The 15,995-nt window shown below is 32.7% G+C and overlaps 1 protein-coding gene across 1 annotated transcript in view; it reads left to right on the plus strand.

The window, feature by feature from the left end:
- Positions 1 to 4,871: 4,871 nt before the first annotated feature.
- Positions 4,872 to 15,995, plus strand: part of LOC107442479 (serine/threonine-protein kinase H1 homolog) — a 34,794-nt gene continuing 23,670 nt past the window's right edge. Inside the window, exon 1 of the mRNA XM_016056054.5 lies at positions 4,872 to 6,092. Within this exon, the coding sequence (XP_015911540.2) occupies positions 5,157 to 6,092 (936 nt within the window). The 5' untranslated portion in view covers positions 4,872 to 5,156. The remainder of the gene's footprint in view (positions 6,093 to 15,995) is intronic.

A 15,995-nucleotide genomic window follows, 5' to 3' on the forward strand; every position in this document is an offset into this window, starting at 1 on the left:
TTCAGACTTTTAATTCACAAACGCTAGTTGTCCATTAAATTTTATAAACATTTGATTAAAACTTGCAAATTGATTTTCCTGATATAAATGGGCCATATTGCGTAGCGTAAAACATGGTACATAGCGTTTTAGAAAGTGCTTTAAGGTGCTTATTTTTTATTTTCGTTTTTTAACAGCTCTTAAACAGGGTTGCCACTCCACAGGAAAAACCTGGAAAATACAGGGAATTTAAAAATCACCTATAACGGGGAAAATACAGGGAATTAGATTTTTTCTTTACAAACTGGGAAAATGCAGGGAGTTTTGTTTCTTATTTAGGAGGGGTTTAGGGAGTTCAACTGTTTTTCCAACAATTAAGACCAATAAATATAGTTAGCCCAATATAGCTCACACAAGAGCACAGTAATTGTTGTTTCCTCTTAATATATTGTGTATAATATGTACAGGGAATTTTCTTTTCCAGATTTGAGTGGCAACCCTGTTAAAGATGTTTTTAAAAAGTGCTTAATTTTCTCTTTTTGAAAATGAGATTTTTTTTCTTCTTTACCGTGTCTGATTTTTGCTGCATATTATACAAAAAGCGAGTTTTCACATTGTTCTATTCAACGTTTTCTCGATTCATTCAGCCAAAATCCATTTCGGCGTACCGTCGGTCCATAACGTATTATTGCGCCAATCATATTACATGTTTGATGAAATACTTGGGATTGACTACTGTGTTGAGTTCGGTGTTCTTGCTCTCATATGTGCAACTCTGCTGGATTTTGCAAGATACTCTCAATTTCTGGCTTCATTTTCCACCCTCTGATATCGAACCGAAGAATCTCTCTATCTTTTTGTGGTGGCTAATATAATCAAGGAATAAGCTCTTCGTCAGAAACTTAAAATGAAATTTTTTTTCTTTACTATGTCGATTTTCGCTACGTATTGTGCAAAAGCGTGGTTTTCACATTGTTCTATTCAGCGTTTTCACAATCCATTTCGGCATGCGGTCTGTCTATAGTGTATAAAAGTGCCAATCACTTTGCATGTTTGATGAAATGCTTGAGTGTCCGCATGTGCGTGTACTGAACTGGGTTCGGTGAGATTATTGCACTCTCATGTGCAACTCTGCATTTTACAAGATATTCTCAATTTCAGGCTTCATTTTCCACCCTCTGAAATCGAACCAAAAAATCTCTCGATCATTATTTAATAGCTGGTGTAATCAGAAAAAAGAGTTCTTTGTCAGAAACTAGTTATTTTATCATAATCATGTAAAGTCTTTGAAAATTATTTTGCATTTTGTTAATGTGTATAGCGCTGAAAAATATTTTTGACTGCTTAAAAAGTACTTTAAATGTGCTTATTTTTTGTTGAGAGATTTGGTTACGCACCCTGCTTAAAATATCACCAATTTTTGAAAGATTTGAGTTTTAAATTATCTGTTGAAGAAGAAAGAGAATGGTTGTAATAAAATGTATTTTAAGGCGTAAAGGAAAAATATTTTTCTGTGTTTGTTTTAAAAAAAAGTGTCATCACTTTGTAAAGTAAGATGTGTAGAGGAATCGTTTCAGATTGAAAAGGTTCAGAAATGTTATCATTAGAAAACTTCTTTTTCATATCAAAAATAACATTAAATTTAAAAATGTATACACTTTAACCATGAAGTCTATATGAAAGAACCATAATTTATGATGGAATTATTTTTTGAAAATAAAAGTGTGCAATACATATAGTGGCTTTGAGATTCAATAAAATGTATGTTAGGAAAATAGTTGATTACTGTCGAAACAGCTGCTTGGAACTATTATATATAACCCAAAACATTTCCTGGCGCTTTTTGTTTTTATTCAAACAATATTTAAATTCCCTGAAACAAAAATGGTTGTCATTAATTTGCCACTAAAGGGCACATTTCAACTTTTAAGAACTGATACGTGAAAGCAATTTTTTTAAAAAAATAGCACATATGAAAGTAATGATTGAATCGGCAAAAATACTGAAATGCATATATTGTTATCAGATATTAGTAGTTATGTAAATACTTTTCACTACATAACCAATTTGAAATGAGTTGATTTAGTTCAACTTATGTCATTAATTCGAGATGTTGCCATAATTTACGAAACACATTTCTAAAAATTTAAACGAAAACAGCTTAAAAACTGTTTACAACTCAAATGCAATTACTTGGTGCTCAGAGTCTGAATTATTGTGGAGAGAGTCACATCGAAGTAGGGTCACTAATGTGGGAAAAGTAGTTATCAACCATGTTAACCTTCATTCATGAAAAGGTACCCCAACATAAAATCGAGTAAACATGTCATATATACTAGTGAATTGGTATAGTATTTTTGTAGTGGTAGATACACTACAGTACTCCCCCACCAGAATTTTGTCCGTGATAGATTTCAATGATCGGGAATAACACTACATGATTCATTGCTGCTTTATGAGAAACCGGGACAGCTGTATTAAGATCACCGTACTTTTGAGTGTTGATCGTGAAAACTGTATTAAATTCATGGCCATGGTCGCTCTTGTGTTGCCATTAGCAATTGAGAGTATACAGGCCGACACTGTGTGATTGAGACTGAATAGCAACAGAGCAAGGAGGTGGATTATGTAGCAGTCACAAGTAGCGAATCAACTGTTTAATGGGGATCATCCTTCGAAATAGGCGTGTACGAATCGAAATGGGAGTTTCTGTCAAGGTAGGCGGGTTAACATCACGTCCGGGTCACCAATGTGGGAAGAGTCACATCGAAGTAGGATCACCAATGTGAGGAAAGTAGTTATCGACCATGTCAACTTTCGTCTATGAAAAGGTAACATCTCTTATATATACTAGTGAATTGGTATAGTACTTTTGTAGTGGTAGATACACTACAATTATTGCCAATACAACTAAAAGTCTAGGAAAAAGAAAATAAACCTGTCGAACCAAAGGAATATCGATGCCCCCAGCCTACTCTATTCTACGCACATTACCCTAATCCAAAACCTTGGAAAACCACCTTCGGTATAAAAACCTTAAATCGAGGTTGACTTAGGTTTTTCAAGTGTAAAAAATCATTCAACAATGCTAGTCTCAAGGTGAAAATGGTTTCTCTTCGCAAAGTCTTGTATGCTCAGCTAAAAACCACCTTATTATGAAATTTTAATGAACAATGCTATTTGATCTTATCGCTAGTGTGACGTCACACTATCGCTAGTGTGACGTCAAAGAAAATTCCGACACAAGGTTGCCGTAAGGTTACATGCTTTCTGGGTTAGTTTTAAACATTTTTCAGGTGTGGTCGCGATTTATACAATCAAAAGTTTGTTACATTAGAACTGAATGCACATTATGCGGGCAATGTTAAATGTGTTTATTTTTCATAATTCTTCATCGCGAAGTTGATTTATTCTTTGTAGAAATATTTTTCCTTCTTCCATATTTAGAGAGAGACTAATTTTAAGGGCCCCATGGTTCCAAACATTTTGCAGAACACCTTTTCATACATGACGGTTGACATGGTCGATAACTATTCACTCCCCAAATTGGTGACCCGGACGTGATGTGAATATGTCTACCTTGACAGAAACTCCCACTTCGATTGGAACACGCCTGCTTCGATGGATTGTCCGCATTGAACAGTTGACTGCGACATTATCCACCTCCTCGCGCTGTTGCTACTTGGTCTCGATCACACACAACGTCGGCCTGCATACACTCGACTTCTAAAGGCAACACAGGAGTGACCACTATCGTGAACTTAATACAGCTCTCACGATCAGCAAAAAATACGGTAATCTTAATACAGCTCTCCCGGCTTCTCACAAAAGCAGCAATGAATCAACTAGTGGCATCCGTTCGTCGAATTCTATCACAGATAAAAATTCTGGTGGGGTGCACTGTATCTACCACTGTAGTGTATCTACCACTATACAGAAATACTATTCAAATTCACTGGTATATAGGACATGTTCACTCGATTCTATGTTGGGGTACCTTTTCATAGATGACTGTTGACATGGTCGATAACTACCCACTCCCCACACCTGCCATGCTTGCGCAAGTAAGTCTCAACCCCCCCCCCTGGTGTTGATTTCAAATAAATATGTAACATTGCATCTTGGCAGTCAAAGAGCTGGTGGCCAAGCACTGCATCATTCGAAAATCACGTTTTAATTCAAATTTATAAAAGTGAGTAAAAGAAATCTTTTGTGTTCAAAACTTTTCGAAAAAATATTTTTTTTTTCTTCAAATTCAACTATTATTTTAAATTTGAAAGTTTTAGTATAAATTTTTTTGTAATTTTTATTTAGCTTTTTTAGAAAAAAATTTAAATTAGAAGGATTTTAATGTCATACGTAAGTATTCCGCATATCCCTCCCTCCCCTTGTCTGCGCAAAAAAAAAAAAAAAAGAAGGAAAACCGCAAAATCCCTCCTCCCGTAATATTTAAACTGCCCCTTTGTTCCCGGACACCCAAACGCCACTACACACCACTCTACTTTATTTCGAATTAAATAAGAATTATGAACCACTTCACCAAAAACACACATCAGTTTATTCTTCTTTATTTGAAATCCCCTTTTTTCTGCGAAATATTTATTACAAAATTTTAATACGCAAAATTAAATCAGATAGTAAAACTTCACTCAAATAAATATTTTTAATTAATATTTGTCTTGAAATGTCTAAAATTTCTAATTCTTAAAAATGAACAATAAAACTACATTGTTTAGTTAAAAGAAATTTAATTAAAAATTTAAACAACGACACGCAAGAAATTCGCCTATTCCGCCAGCATTCTATTTACGATCTGATCTGAACTTGAAAACCATTTTCCCTATTATGGGGAATTATTTTTACCTTGGCGAAAATTTCTCCTCCTTTCAGTCAACTACAGTTGGCAACCGCATGCTAAGAGTTCATTTTTCGACTCCTTGGCGATGAGTAAACTATCGCCTTTAAGTAAACAATGTTACCCACTAGAGAGCATGGTGCCTGTGTATTAACTGTACTTCGATAGAACTCAAATATTTAAAATAATCGTTGGTTTTGAGCTGTTTAAATCCTGGTTCATATAATTTTTATTAAAATGTGTATATATCTCCTTGCCAAAAATAAATGCTTTTAGTAGGTGATATGTTTAGTTTTATAAACATCTTGAATATTTTGAAATTATGGGCTGTTCAGTTGGCAAACTTGACAGCCGAAAATTCAACGATCCCAATTTAATTGGAGCAAAGGACATGAAGATTCAGACTGTACTTCAACTCAAAGCTATAAAGGACACCAAGTCTATAAAAGACGGCAAAACAATGCCAAAAAGTACTCGAAATCGCAGGCATAGACACGACTCTTGTCCTAGAAAAAAAGTCGACGTTTGTAAAAAATCTCCTAGAATAAGAACTGAGAAAGCTCCGAAACCAACTTATGACTCTAAAATTACTGCAAAATATGACATAAAAGCTGTCATAGGCAAAGGCAGTTTCAGCCGTGTCCTGCGAGTAGAACATAGGCAAACAAAACAGCCTTATGCCTTAAAAATTATTGAAGCTCCCGGTGGTCGAGAAGCATTCGAAGCTGAATTATCCGTCCTCAGGCGTTTGAATCATTCGAATGTCATTAAATTAATTGAAGTGTTCGAATCTGACCACAAGGTGTATATGGTGATGGAGTTAGCGACTGGTGGTAGTCTATTAGACCGCTTAGAAGCCAGAGGTTACCTAGCTGAAGAAGATTCTCGTGAAGTTTTGAGGATGGTTCTTAGTGGGGTTAAGTATTTACATGGTCTAGGGATCACTCATAGAGATCTCAAACCTGATAATTTGTTGTATTATCATCCCGGTAAAGAATCTAAAATCATGATTACGGATTTTAGTTTCGCTAGTACGCGTAGGGCGACTGGAAATCCCTACATGCATACTGTTTGTGGAACTCCTCAGTATATTGCACCAGAAATTGTGGCACGGAAGCCGTACACAAGTGCTGTTGATATCTGGGCTGTGGGAGTCATAACTTATATTGTACTTTGTGGTGTTTTTCCATTTGATGCAGAGCATGATGCGCAAATATTCAAACTGATACTTCGAGGCCAGATTGACATGTCCTCCTCTGTAAGTATGATTTGAATTAATTGTTATTATTTAAGAATATATATATTTTTTAATTTATTTGGGAATTTTTCTGTGTATCGAAATGATTACCAAGTTTTGTCGACTTCCAAGCATTGGAAACTACTAAAAAACATCATAGAAAGGCAGTGGCAGAGTTTTAATGCATGTTCAAAGGGTTTAACAGTTATCTCTTTATACCTATATATATATATATATATATATATATATATATATATATATATATATATATATATATCAGGGGTCTGCCCAGACATTTTGTGAAAGGTCCTGTTTTTGTAAAATTGTGAAAAAACTACTCATAATTTGTGAATATAAATTAAGCGTTAAGTCACATTCTTTCTACCAGGGTCCTCCTTTTGTGAATTTGTGCAAATAGAGTCCTGTTATTGTTAAAACCTTTTCAAGAAGTTTTTAAACTGTAAATAGATACAAGATTATGCTCAAGAATTGTTGCTACTAAATTAAAGATGCAAGATACAATTATTTGGTATTAAGCCTATACTGCTCAACGCAGAATATTCATTTCAGACGAATAACGGAAACAAAATCACTCACATTTTTAATAATTTCAATTGACATATTTTAAGTAACATAACTTAGTTATATATCACTTTTAATGTGTTACGTATTAAATAATGTAATATTTTATTTTAAAAACTGCCAGAAATTTATTTACATTTATATAATATTCTATTAATTTTATAAATAAATATAAATTGTTCAATTATTTATTCACAAAAAATCGAAATTATCATTTAATATCAAGAAGAATGTGCACACGGTGTTTGTTAAAGTAGATATAAATTTTCTTAGAATACTGCATTTCAAATTTAAACTTAGGGAAACTTGAAAAACTTAGTTCATTTCGAAACGTCTTTCTTTTTTTTTTTCCTCCCGGGATGGGTTTATTTGATTAACAAAACAGTAATGAAGATAAACAAATGTGTGAAGGGTTCGGTTAAATGATAAATTATTTTGTGAAGGGTTCGTTTTTATGGATAGATGTTTTGTGAAAGGTCCGTTAACGGACCCAAATTTCTTCTAAACAGATCACTGTGTGTGTATATATATATATATATATATATATATATATATATATATATATATATATATATATATATATATATGTATGTATTTAAATTACAAAAAATTTATAATGAGAACTTTTTAACATCTCTAACCTACTTACCATACAATATTTCCAATATTTCCATGAAGTAATGTTTAATTTTGGAGGAGGTTTTTGCTCCCAAACCCTCCCCAAAACTACGCCACTGCAGAAAGAAGTCAACTCATAAGGTATAACTTGAAGCTCCCCTGATGAGACAAAACAATTTTTTTTCTTTCAAATATTTGCAAGTTGACACCTTGGCAATGGTAATAGGCGCCGACAAATATGACACTACTAAAATATCTGAATTTTCGCCTAAAACAAATGTGAACAGTTTTAAGTTTTTATATAAATCAATTTAGCTAATAATATCTTATATAACTTTATTTAATTTGTCCCAAACAATAAGAACAGTTTAGAAGTTTTTTTTAATAAATTTTACCTGTAACACCTCAAATAATTTCCTTTAAGTTATGCTGGAAATAATAGTAACAATTCTACTTTTTCAAAAGATAAATTCTCACCGAAGTCAAGCATCACTGGCTGCGGTCACTGTGCCGGTGGGTAACCACTTGGATTAGTCTGCTTAGGGACCGAGGATGTGCGGTATGGGTCCTCGTTAAACTGTTCTACCGTAAAGTGCTCGACTTCGCTTGCAGATTGTTGGGCTACCAAAGCGGGGGTGCCATCCCCTTTGCAGAGGATCAAAATTGTGATGGCATGTCTTCGGATCATCCTCAGGGATGCTTCCCAGACCGTCACCCATAGCCCATTGTGCAGCTGTAGTGCGACGTAAATGAACTACAACTACAACAAATGAAAGACAAATTCTAATATGTCTTTGAGCCATGCATGCAAAACTACTTGCATACGCTTGTTGTCTCTCTTATTCGTGTATTTAAATATTAAATAAAATTTAGTGAATATATTATTATGTAATCAATTATAGCGACTGTGTGTTGGTGGTTGCCTTTTTGTCACCTTCACTTTGACAGCTTATGACATTGTAATATGTAATGTCAAAAAATATAGGCATTTAGCAATATATCATGATATTTTTCAGACTCATTTATATTGTTAGTACATTGATTGGAAAGATTTATATATTGTGATCTGTGGCAGAATAATCAAGTCTTGACAACTTCTGGGTAGCAGCCCGCAAAAAACTTTAAAAAAAAAAGCATGACAGAAAAAGAGTCCAACTTGGAAGGTATAACTCTTATCCACCACTGGGCACAAACATCTACGTGTTTTCGTTTTTAAATGTACAATTTTAAAATCTATTTAGCACTTTGCTGATTGTAGTTGGCGCGCCAGATTATGATACAGAAATACCTCCCATCGGTTCATATTTTTGCTACCCAAGTGACTTAAAGCAGCAGTTATTTTGCATTCAATAATTATTGCTTGCCGGGATAGCCTGGTCGGTAGGGCGCTGGGCCCATATTCAAGAGGTCGTGGGTTCGATCCTCGACCGGCCGAAGACTCCCCGTGTAGTAAATGGTGACTGATGCACGTTAAATCTGTCGAGTCTCAAAGTCCTCCATGTTCCCACAACAAATCAATACCTCTGGGGGTACTGATCCAGGAGTTTCCGTGTCTTCTGGATTGGTTCAAAATTACAAGGCTACAGAGTTGAACGTAAGTAGTCGTAAACCCATGAAATTGGGTCGGCTGTTCAACGACGGTTATAAAATAAAAATAAAATAAAATAATTATTGCTTAGTTAACAATATTGATATGCTATAAACAATGATCACCATATTTGTCTATTTGATAATTATAGTTATTGATAATGATCACGATATTGTCATTTTTGATATATTTATTTTGATTTTGATGTCATATTCAAAGATTACATTTTGCTTAATATAAATTTCATTAAAGCTTAGACTGCTCTTAACATGTTATCAGTTATAAAGGCGTCCGCTTTTTCTAGTTCTCAACAAAAACATTGGTCCCTATGACCAATGAGTGCCAGATTTTAATTGTATTATTATTAGATTGCTTAATATTTCCATTATCAATTAGTATTTATCTTATCAATACTCACAATAATGTTGATTTTTTTTTCATAATTGTCATTGAACAGCATATATAATTATACTTAACAATATATTGCTTTATTTTTCTAAATTAATTTGTATTATTGTTAAGATTGGTTAATATTTCCATTATCAAATGATATTTATCAATACTCACCATAATGTTGATTTTTTTTCATAACCGCCGTGGCACAGCATATATAATTATACTTAACAATATATTGCAATATTTTTTTAAATAATTTTTATTGTTCTTAGATTGATTAATATTTCCACTATCAAATAATATTTATAAATATTCACAATGTTGATTTTTTTTTATATGACCATCATTGAACAGCATACATAATTGTACTTAACAATATATTGCTATATTTTTCTAAATTAATTTATATTATTATTAGATTGTTTAATATTTCCATTATCAAATAACACGTATATATGTAATTATAATTGTCATTGAACAGCCGACCCAATTTTTGGGGGTTTACGGCTGCTAATGTTCAACGTTGTAATTTTGATCCCAATCCTGAAGACAAGAGAACTCCTGGATCAAGTATCGGGAGAAATTTGCCTTCGTTGAAGACTTTTTCAATGGAACTAACCCACATTTGCGTTACAATGGAGAGGAAAACCATGAAAACCTCCTACAATTAGCCTGAGGACAAAGGGACTCTAACCCATGATCTGTCTACCACTGAGGATATTGTATGTCAGCACAGTGGTCAGTGAAACCCAGCTGCCGAATTTGTATTGTCCAGGCATGGCTAGAATTTGGACCCGGTTAATCACATTGGAAGGTGAACGCTCTATCCCTTGAGCCATCTTTAATAATTTTTGAGTTTTCTGCTCCTTCTATGCCCTTTTTGTAAAAACAAGCCACCATCCCTTAAAAACACTGCTTTTTTATTCATATCCCATTTTGAAAAGAAATAATTCCTACTTTATATAATAATTGCTCACTGGAAAAATCTGTGTTTATAGGTTTAATTCTAAATACTATTAGTAATATTTACTTTATTCGGATTATTCTCAACTCGTTAAATTTTTATAAGTATCTCTCTTTTTTTTTGGGGGGGGGGAGGAGTATTAGTAAATTTTTAATGATTTTAAAGAGAGAAAATTATTGAGAAGTATACACATAAAATTACGTAAGAGGTTAATTTAAAAAATTTTGAGGATTAAATTCAGTTATAAGATAATATTGCACATTTTGATAAATTTTTTTCAGTGGAAAGTGAGTTACATATTTTCTAGCTTTTAAATTTTCCTTATTTCCTCATCTTTTTTTATATAAGTAAATCAGTTTATTAATTTTTTAATTGAAATTATATTATAAACAACGATTGTAGATACAGTGAAACTTCTCCTAAAGGCCACCTCTACTTAAGGGCCACCTCTATTAAGGGCCAATATTTTGAGGAACGAAAATTTTCCCCATAGACATAATGTTAATTTTCCTCCCATTAGAGGGCCTTATTTTCCTGACTACCTCCAATAAAGGCCATTTTTCCCCCCATCCCATGAGTCCCCCGTGCCATATTTATCAAACCAAGAAACGCTAATAGAAGTAAATAAACTGATATCCCAATCCAAGGCATTAATAAATGATGCGAATTTGACTAATTTGTTTTATAGAGTTAAGGAATCATTAGAAACTAAAATTGTTTGCGAAAAAATTGTAAAAAGTGAACAAACTTCAATTAAAAAATTTTTTAAACAGGTATAAAAACTTAAAATGTTAATAAACAGTTTTTTTCTACATAAATTTTGATTTCCTCATTTTATTTTTTGGTCACCCCATTTAAGGGCCACCCCCCATAAGGGCCAATTTTCAATGGAACGACAGGTGGCCCTTACCGAGAGGTTTCACTGTATTTCTATTCTCAATAAATGTAATCAGGGTTGGCAAGATTTTGCCGCAGGTGGAAAAAACCATGGTAAATACCGGTAAAAACCGTCCTGGCAAAAACAGATTTTTGCCAGGCAAATTGGCAAAAAGTGGCAAAAACCTATATTTTTCAAGATGAGAGGACAAAAACACATTTTTGATACAAAATTATTCCTAAAATTGAAATATATACTATGAATATAAATAATTACAAAAAAATTAACAAAATTATTATTCCATAATTAAATGATAATGTAATAATATATCATTTTGGTAGTTTAAAACATTATAGATTGGAAAATTTGTGATTATTCTCTTTTTTCCAGTGAAATGAACTAATTTTAAATTAATATAACTATAATTTAAAGCATAAAATATCTATCAACATGTGTAGTTAATTATTGTACAAATAATTTTTTATAATAAATAATATTATACAAATAATAATATTTATTTATTTGTAAAAAAACATTTATTTTAGGATTCTGAAATGAAAAGAGATCAAAAACTTTCAATCTTTTAAAAATTATTACCCTTATATTAATTATGAATACGTTAAAAATAATTTTTTCATGTAATGTATCAAAATTATTTTTCCTTATGATTGATTTAAATTTGTTTCAAGTATTTTGTAATAATATTTAATCAGCAATTTAGATAATTTGGTTTTTGCCTCTGTCCTGGCAAAAACCCCTTTTTGCCGGCAAAAACTCCAACCCTCAATGTAATGGCTAACCATTTATTTCAATTCAAGTGTATAACTAATTATTATTTAATGTCACAACATTTGCCCTGTCTTTCATTACACATAGTAATTAACGTGTGATTATAATTTTGGTATGTCATGTCCAGGCCGAATTTACTACCGTTTATCGGTACCTTCACAAATTCAACTTTAGTATAAACGGTAGTTTCACAAATTCACATTTAGGAAAAACTGTAGTTTCACAAAATACTTTTTCTTAAAATTTTATTTTTGTATCCCTTAAGAAACGATAAATCCATATTTTGACCATATTTTTGTGTTGATTTTTTAATATGATTTTTAATTTTTCACAAATTATGTCTAAATTTTCACAAAATAGGTACCTCTCAGAAAAACCTAGACAGACCCTTGGTCATTGATAATGATCTTCATATTATTCTATTCGGTAATTATGGAGATCAATAATCATCGGGATATTTTCTTATTAAAGATGTACTGTTATCCTTAACAGTTACACTATTTCATATCGATATTTGATATCAGTTATGCCATCGATCGAAATCATTGCTGTTCCACTGATCTGAGGCCACTAAATACCCCTTGAACCACTATGAAACAGGGTTGCAAAAAACCTACCTACGCAGTAAAACCCACCGGTTTCTACTGGGTAAAACAAACTCTGAAAAACCCAGTAAAACCCGCCCTAAAGCGGGTTTTACTGAAATTAATTTCTTTTTTATCCTCTGTTATATTAAAGAACTATTCTATTGAAATATATATGTAGTCTAGCCTTTAAAAAATGAACCTATGGTGAAAAAACTGTGTTTGGAGATTGGAGAGTCACCTTGCTGACTAGATTTGACTGTATAGCCATTGATAAGTTAGAGCCTTTAATTCGCTTTCTATGCAAAAAATTTAAAAAAATATCCTCAAATATTTTTTACGATTAAAATGTAAATAAAAAGTAATCCTGTATTAAAATAAGTTTCAAATGGGTGATGTATGTGAGTACATATAACATTTTGTATCGTGAAATCAGAAGAAGCTTTTTTCAGACTTTTGCACCAATTTATTTGTATTAATTAATAATTACACTTTAATTACCTATATATTAAGTCAATTCATAAAATTAAACTTAATTATTAATATTAATAAAAGCTTTTTTAAAATAAGGTACTTTTTTCCCTGCCCTCCCTTCTGAAAAAAAACCCCAATAAAACATAAAAAGCTCAGCAAAACCCGGAAAAACCCACCTGGTTTGGGTTTTTTCGGAAAAACCTGGGTCTTTTGCATCCTCCTGCAAAGGAAATATACGTTCCAATTCCTGTCCGATGAGAAAAGTCTTGGTTTCATATATCACGCAGTGAACAGATTAATAAGGATATATTTAAAGGAGAAAAAAAAATGGTGAAACAGATTAAAAATAGATGTCGTAAAAGGAGAAATATATATACATATACAGTATATGTACTCCCGATTATCCGGGTTAATCACCGGGACAGGTCGCACGGACAATCGAAAAACACGGATAATCCGAAAACTCCTTTTGTGAAAGAAAAATTCTATATCATTACAAAAAATATAAAAATTACTGACATTTGCATGTATAACATCAAACTAGGAATTTTTCTTTTTTAAAAAATGTGTAATGCATCTTCGCCATATATCGATACACATATTTTACGAACCGCAGTAGTGTCACCGTAATCAAATCCTCCCATATAATCTAATAAAGTTTCCACAGAGCAGCAGAATGAGAAATAGTATTTCAATCATTTACTACATCTTCTGCATCAGTTACTATCATCACTATTTGATTTAACAACATAACGATGTCTTCATCAGTCAAATACTGGAAGCCAGGCTCACATGCATCACTTTGAAACCTATCTTCTAAATTTTCTTCATCAAGAATTTCGAAACCTTAGATTTCTTTTGCTTGTTCGAGAATACTGTTATCATATTTTTCTTGAACATCTGAAGAGGATTGTTCATCAAGCGGTATGATCTTTATCCAAGATCGTGATAGATAACGTGGACGGTTTTAACTTTGACCATGCTGCTGATATTACATATACTGCAATCCAATAACGAATATTGCTTCCAAAAATTTGGTAGTGTTATAACTTCATGAATCAAATTTTTTTAATCTTGAAAATGTTTCTCTTTATATTTTCTGTGTGACTCCGGAATGAGCACGGATAAGCCGCAAACCGGATAATCCGCGCACGGATAATCGAGAGTGTACTGTATATAAATGCTTTGAGAGCCATTAAGAGAGTAAATTCATAGTGTGACCGGTGTTTATTGAAAAGGATACAGGAACAATAATAGAATTTTATGAAAGTAAGGGCCGTAGGGCCAAAAGTGAGAACATAAGATGCTGGTGGATAGATAGAGAAGAGATAATTCACATTGGAAAGGCTGTTTCTATATCTTTCTGGACACTATATTTAAATAAATAAGGCTACGGAGTTGAAAATCAGTAATCGTAAACCCAAAATTGGGTCGACTGTTCAACCACGGATATAAAATATATTTAAATAGAGCCATCATGGCGTAGGACAGGGATGGCGAACCAATGGCACGCGTGCCATTTATGGCACCCGACGCAATATTTCGGGCACGCCACCGATCACATTTGTTATTACACAAATGGTATTACACTATGAAGCATATGTAACAATTAAATTAAAATTTATACAAAAAACACACAAAATAATATAAAATTATTAAGAAAAAAATTAACAATTAATGATAAAAAACCAATTAATAACCATAAAAAACAAGTTAAACTATAACTAGCAAAAAAAATTAACAGTCCTGCTTAAACTAATGTCTTACAACCTAATATAAGTTATTTGTCATCTAATCTGCAACAACAGAAATCACACTGATGTTACTTTAAGTTGAATTACGCGTATAACTGAGACATTGCAAACTAATTTTTTTTTTCAATTTAAATAAAGAGTTTTGAGTTGATAGTATTGTTATTTTCCCAATAATCACGAAGTCAAAATTATTTGATGGCACGTCTATGACCTCATCAAACAATTTTTTAGAAAAAAATGGCACGTTGGTGTATAAAGGTTTGCCACCCCTGGCGTAGGGGATAAAGCGTTCGTCTTCCAATGAGGTGAACCGGGGTTCGATCCCGGCGATGGCTGGTCGATACGAATTCTGCATCCGGCTTGCACCGACCACAGTGCTGATGTGAAATATCCTCAGTGGTAGACGGATCATGAGATAGAGTTCTCATTGCTGTCAGGCTAACCGTGGGAGATCCTCGTGGTCTTCCTCTCCATGTGACGCGAATGCGGGTTAGTTCCATCAGAAAGTCCTCCAGGAAGGCAAAATTTCTCCCGATACTTGATCCCGGAGTTCCCTTGTCTTCCGGATTGGGTTCAAAATTACAAGGTTACGGAGTTGAACATGAGTAGGCGTAAACCCAAAAATTGGGTCGGCTGTCCAACGACGGTTATAAAATAAAATAAAATATATTTGAATATTAATAGGTCTTAGTAACGTGGGACTAATCAATTTCCCAAGCTACTAAAGACACAACATCACATTTTCTGAGATAATTAGATCAACATAATTACTTTCTTTGTGGGAGAGGTTTTAAATGATTGTGCCTTTCATGCAAGCTCTATTTATGGTTTATATTTGATATATGTTCTTTTAGCATTGCATCATCCTTATGTAATTTTTCCCATTGCTGACTTAGTTATTGTTGATTGCAGTGACGTTGTATCAAAATTTAAATGTGTTGTAATATAATATGCAAATAAGTCCAAACATTCTATTACGTTTAGAATTCAACAGGTCAGGATTCGGTTTTTGGCATTAAAAACTGGTTTTGATATGACGCGTCAAAAACCTTGGACATGTTTCATTTTTGACATTGGTGACATTTTATAAGATACTAAATCATGCACAATACTTGCATCGTTTACTACTTTAATTATAATTTATATTTTGCCGAAATTATTTAAACTATTAATTGGTTTTTCTATTGCTAATCTTAATACTTTAAGACCCATATTATAACTATCCAGTTATAGGTAATAACTGTGAATTGTTAATTATCAATATAAATATTAATTTCGATTCTTTTATGTTATAATAT

The sequence above is a fragment of the Parasteatoda tepidariorum genome, chromosome 3 (genome assembly GCF_982258835.1).
Source record: "Parasteatoda tepidariorum strain Cologne lab strain chromosome 3, Ptep-v5.0, whole genome shotgun sequence".
NCBI classification, from domain to species: Eukaryota; Metazoa; Arthropoda; class Arachnida; order Araneae; family Theridiidae; genus Parasteatoda; species Parasteatoda tepidariorum.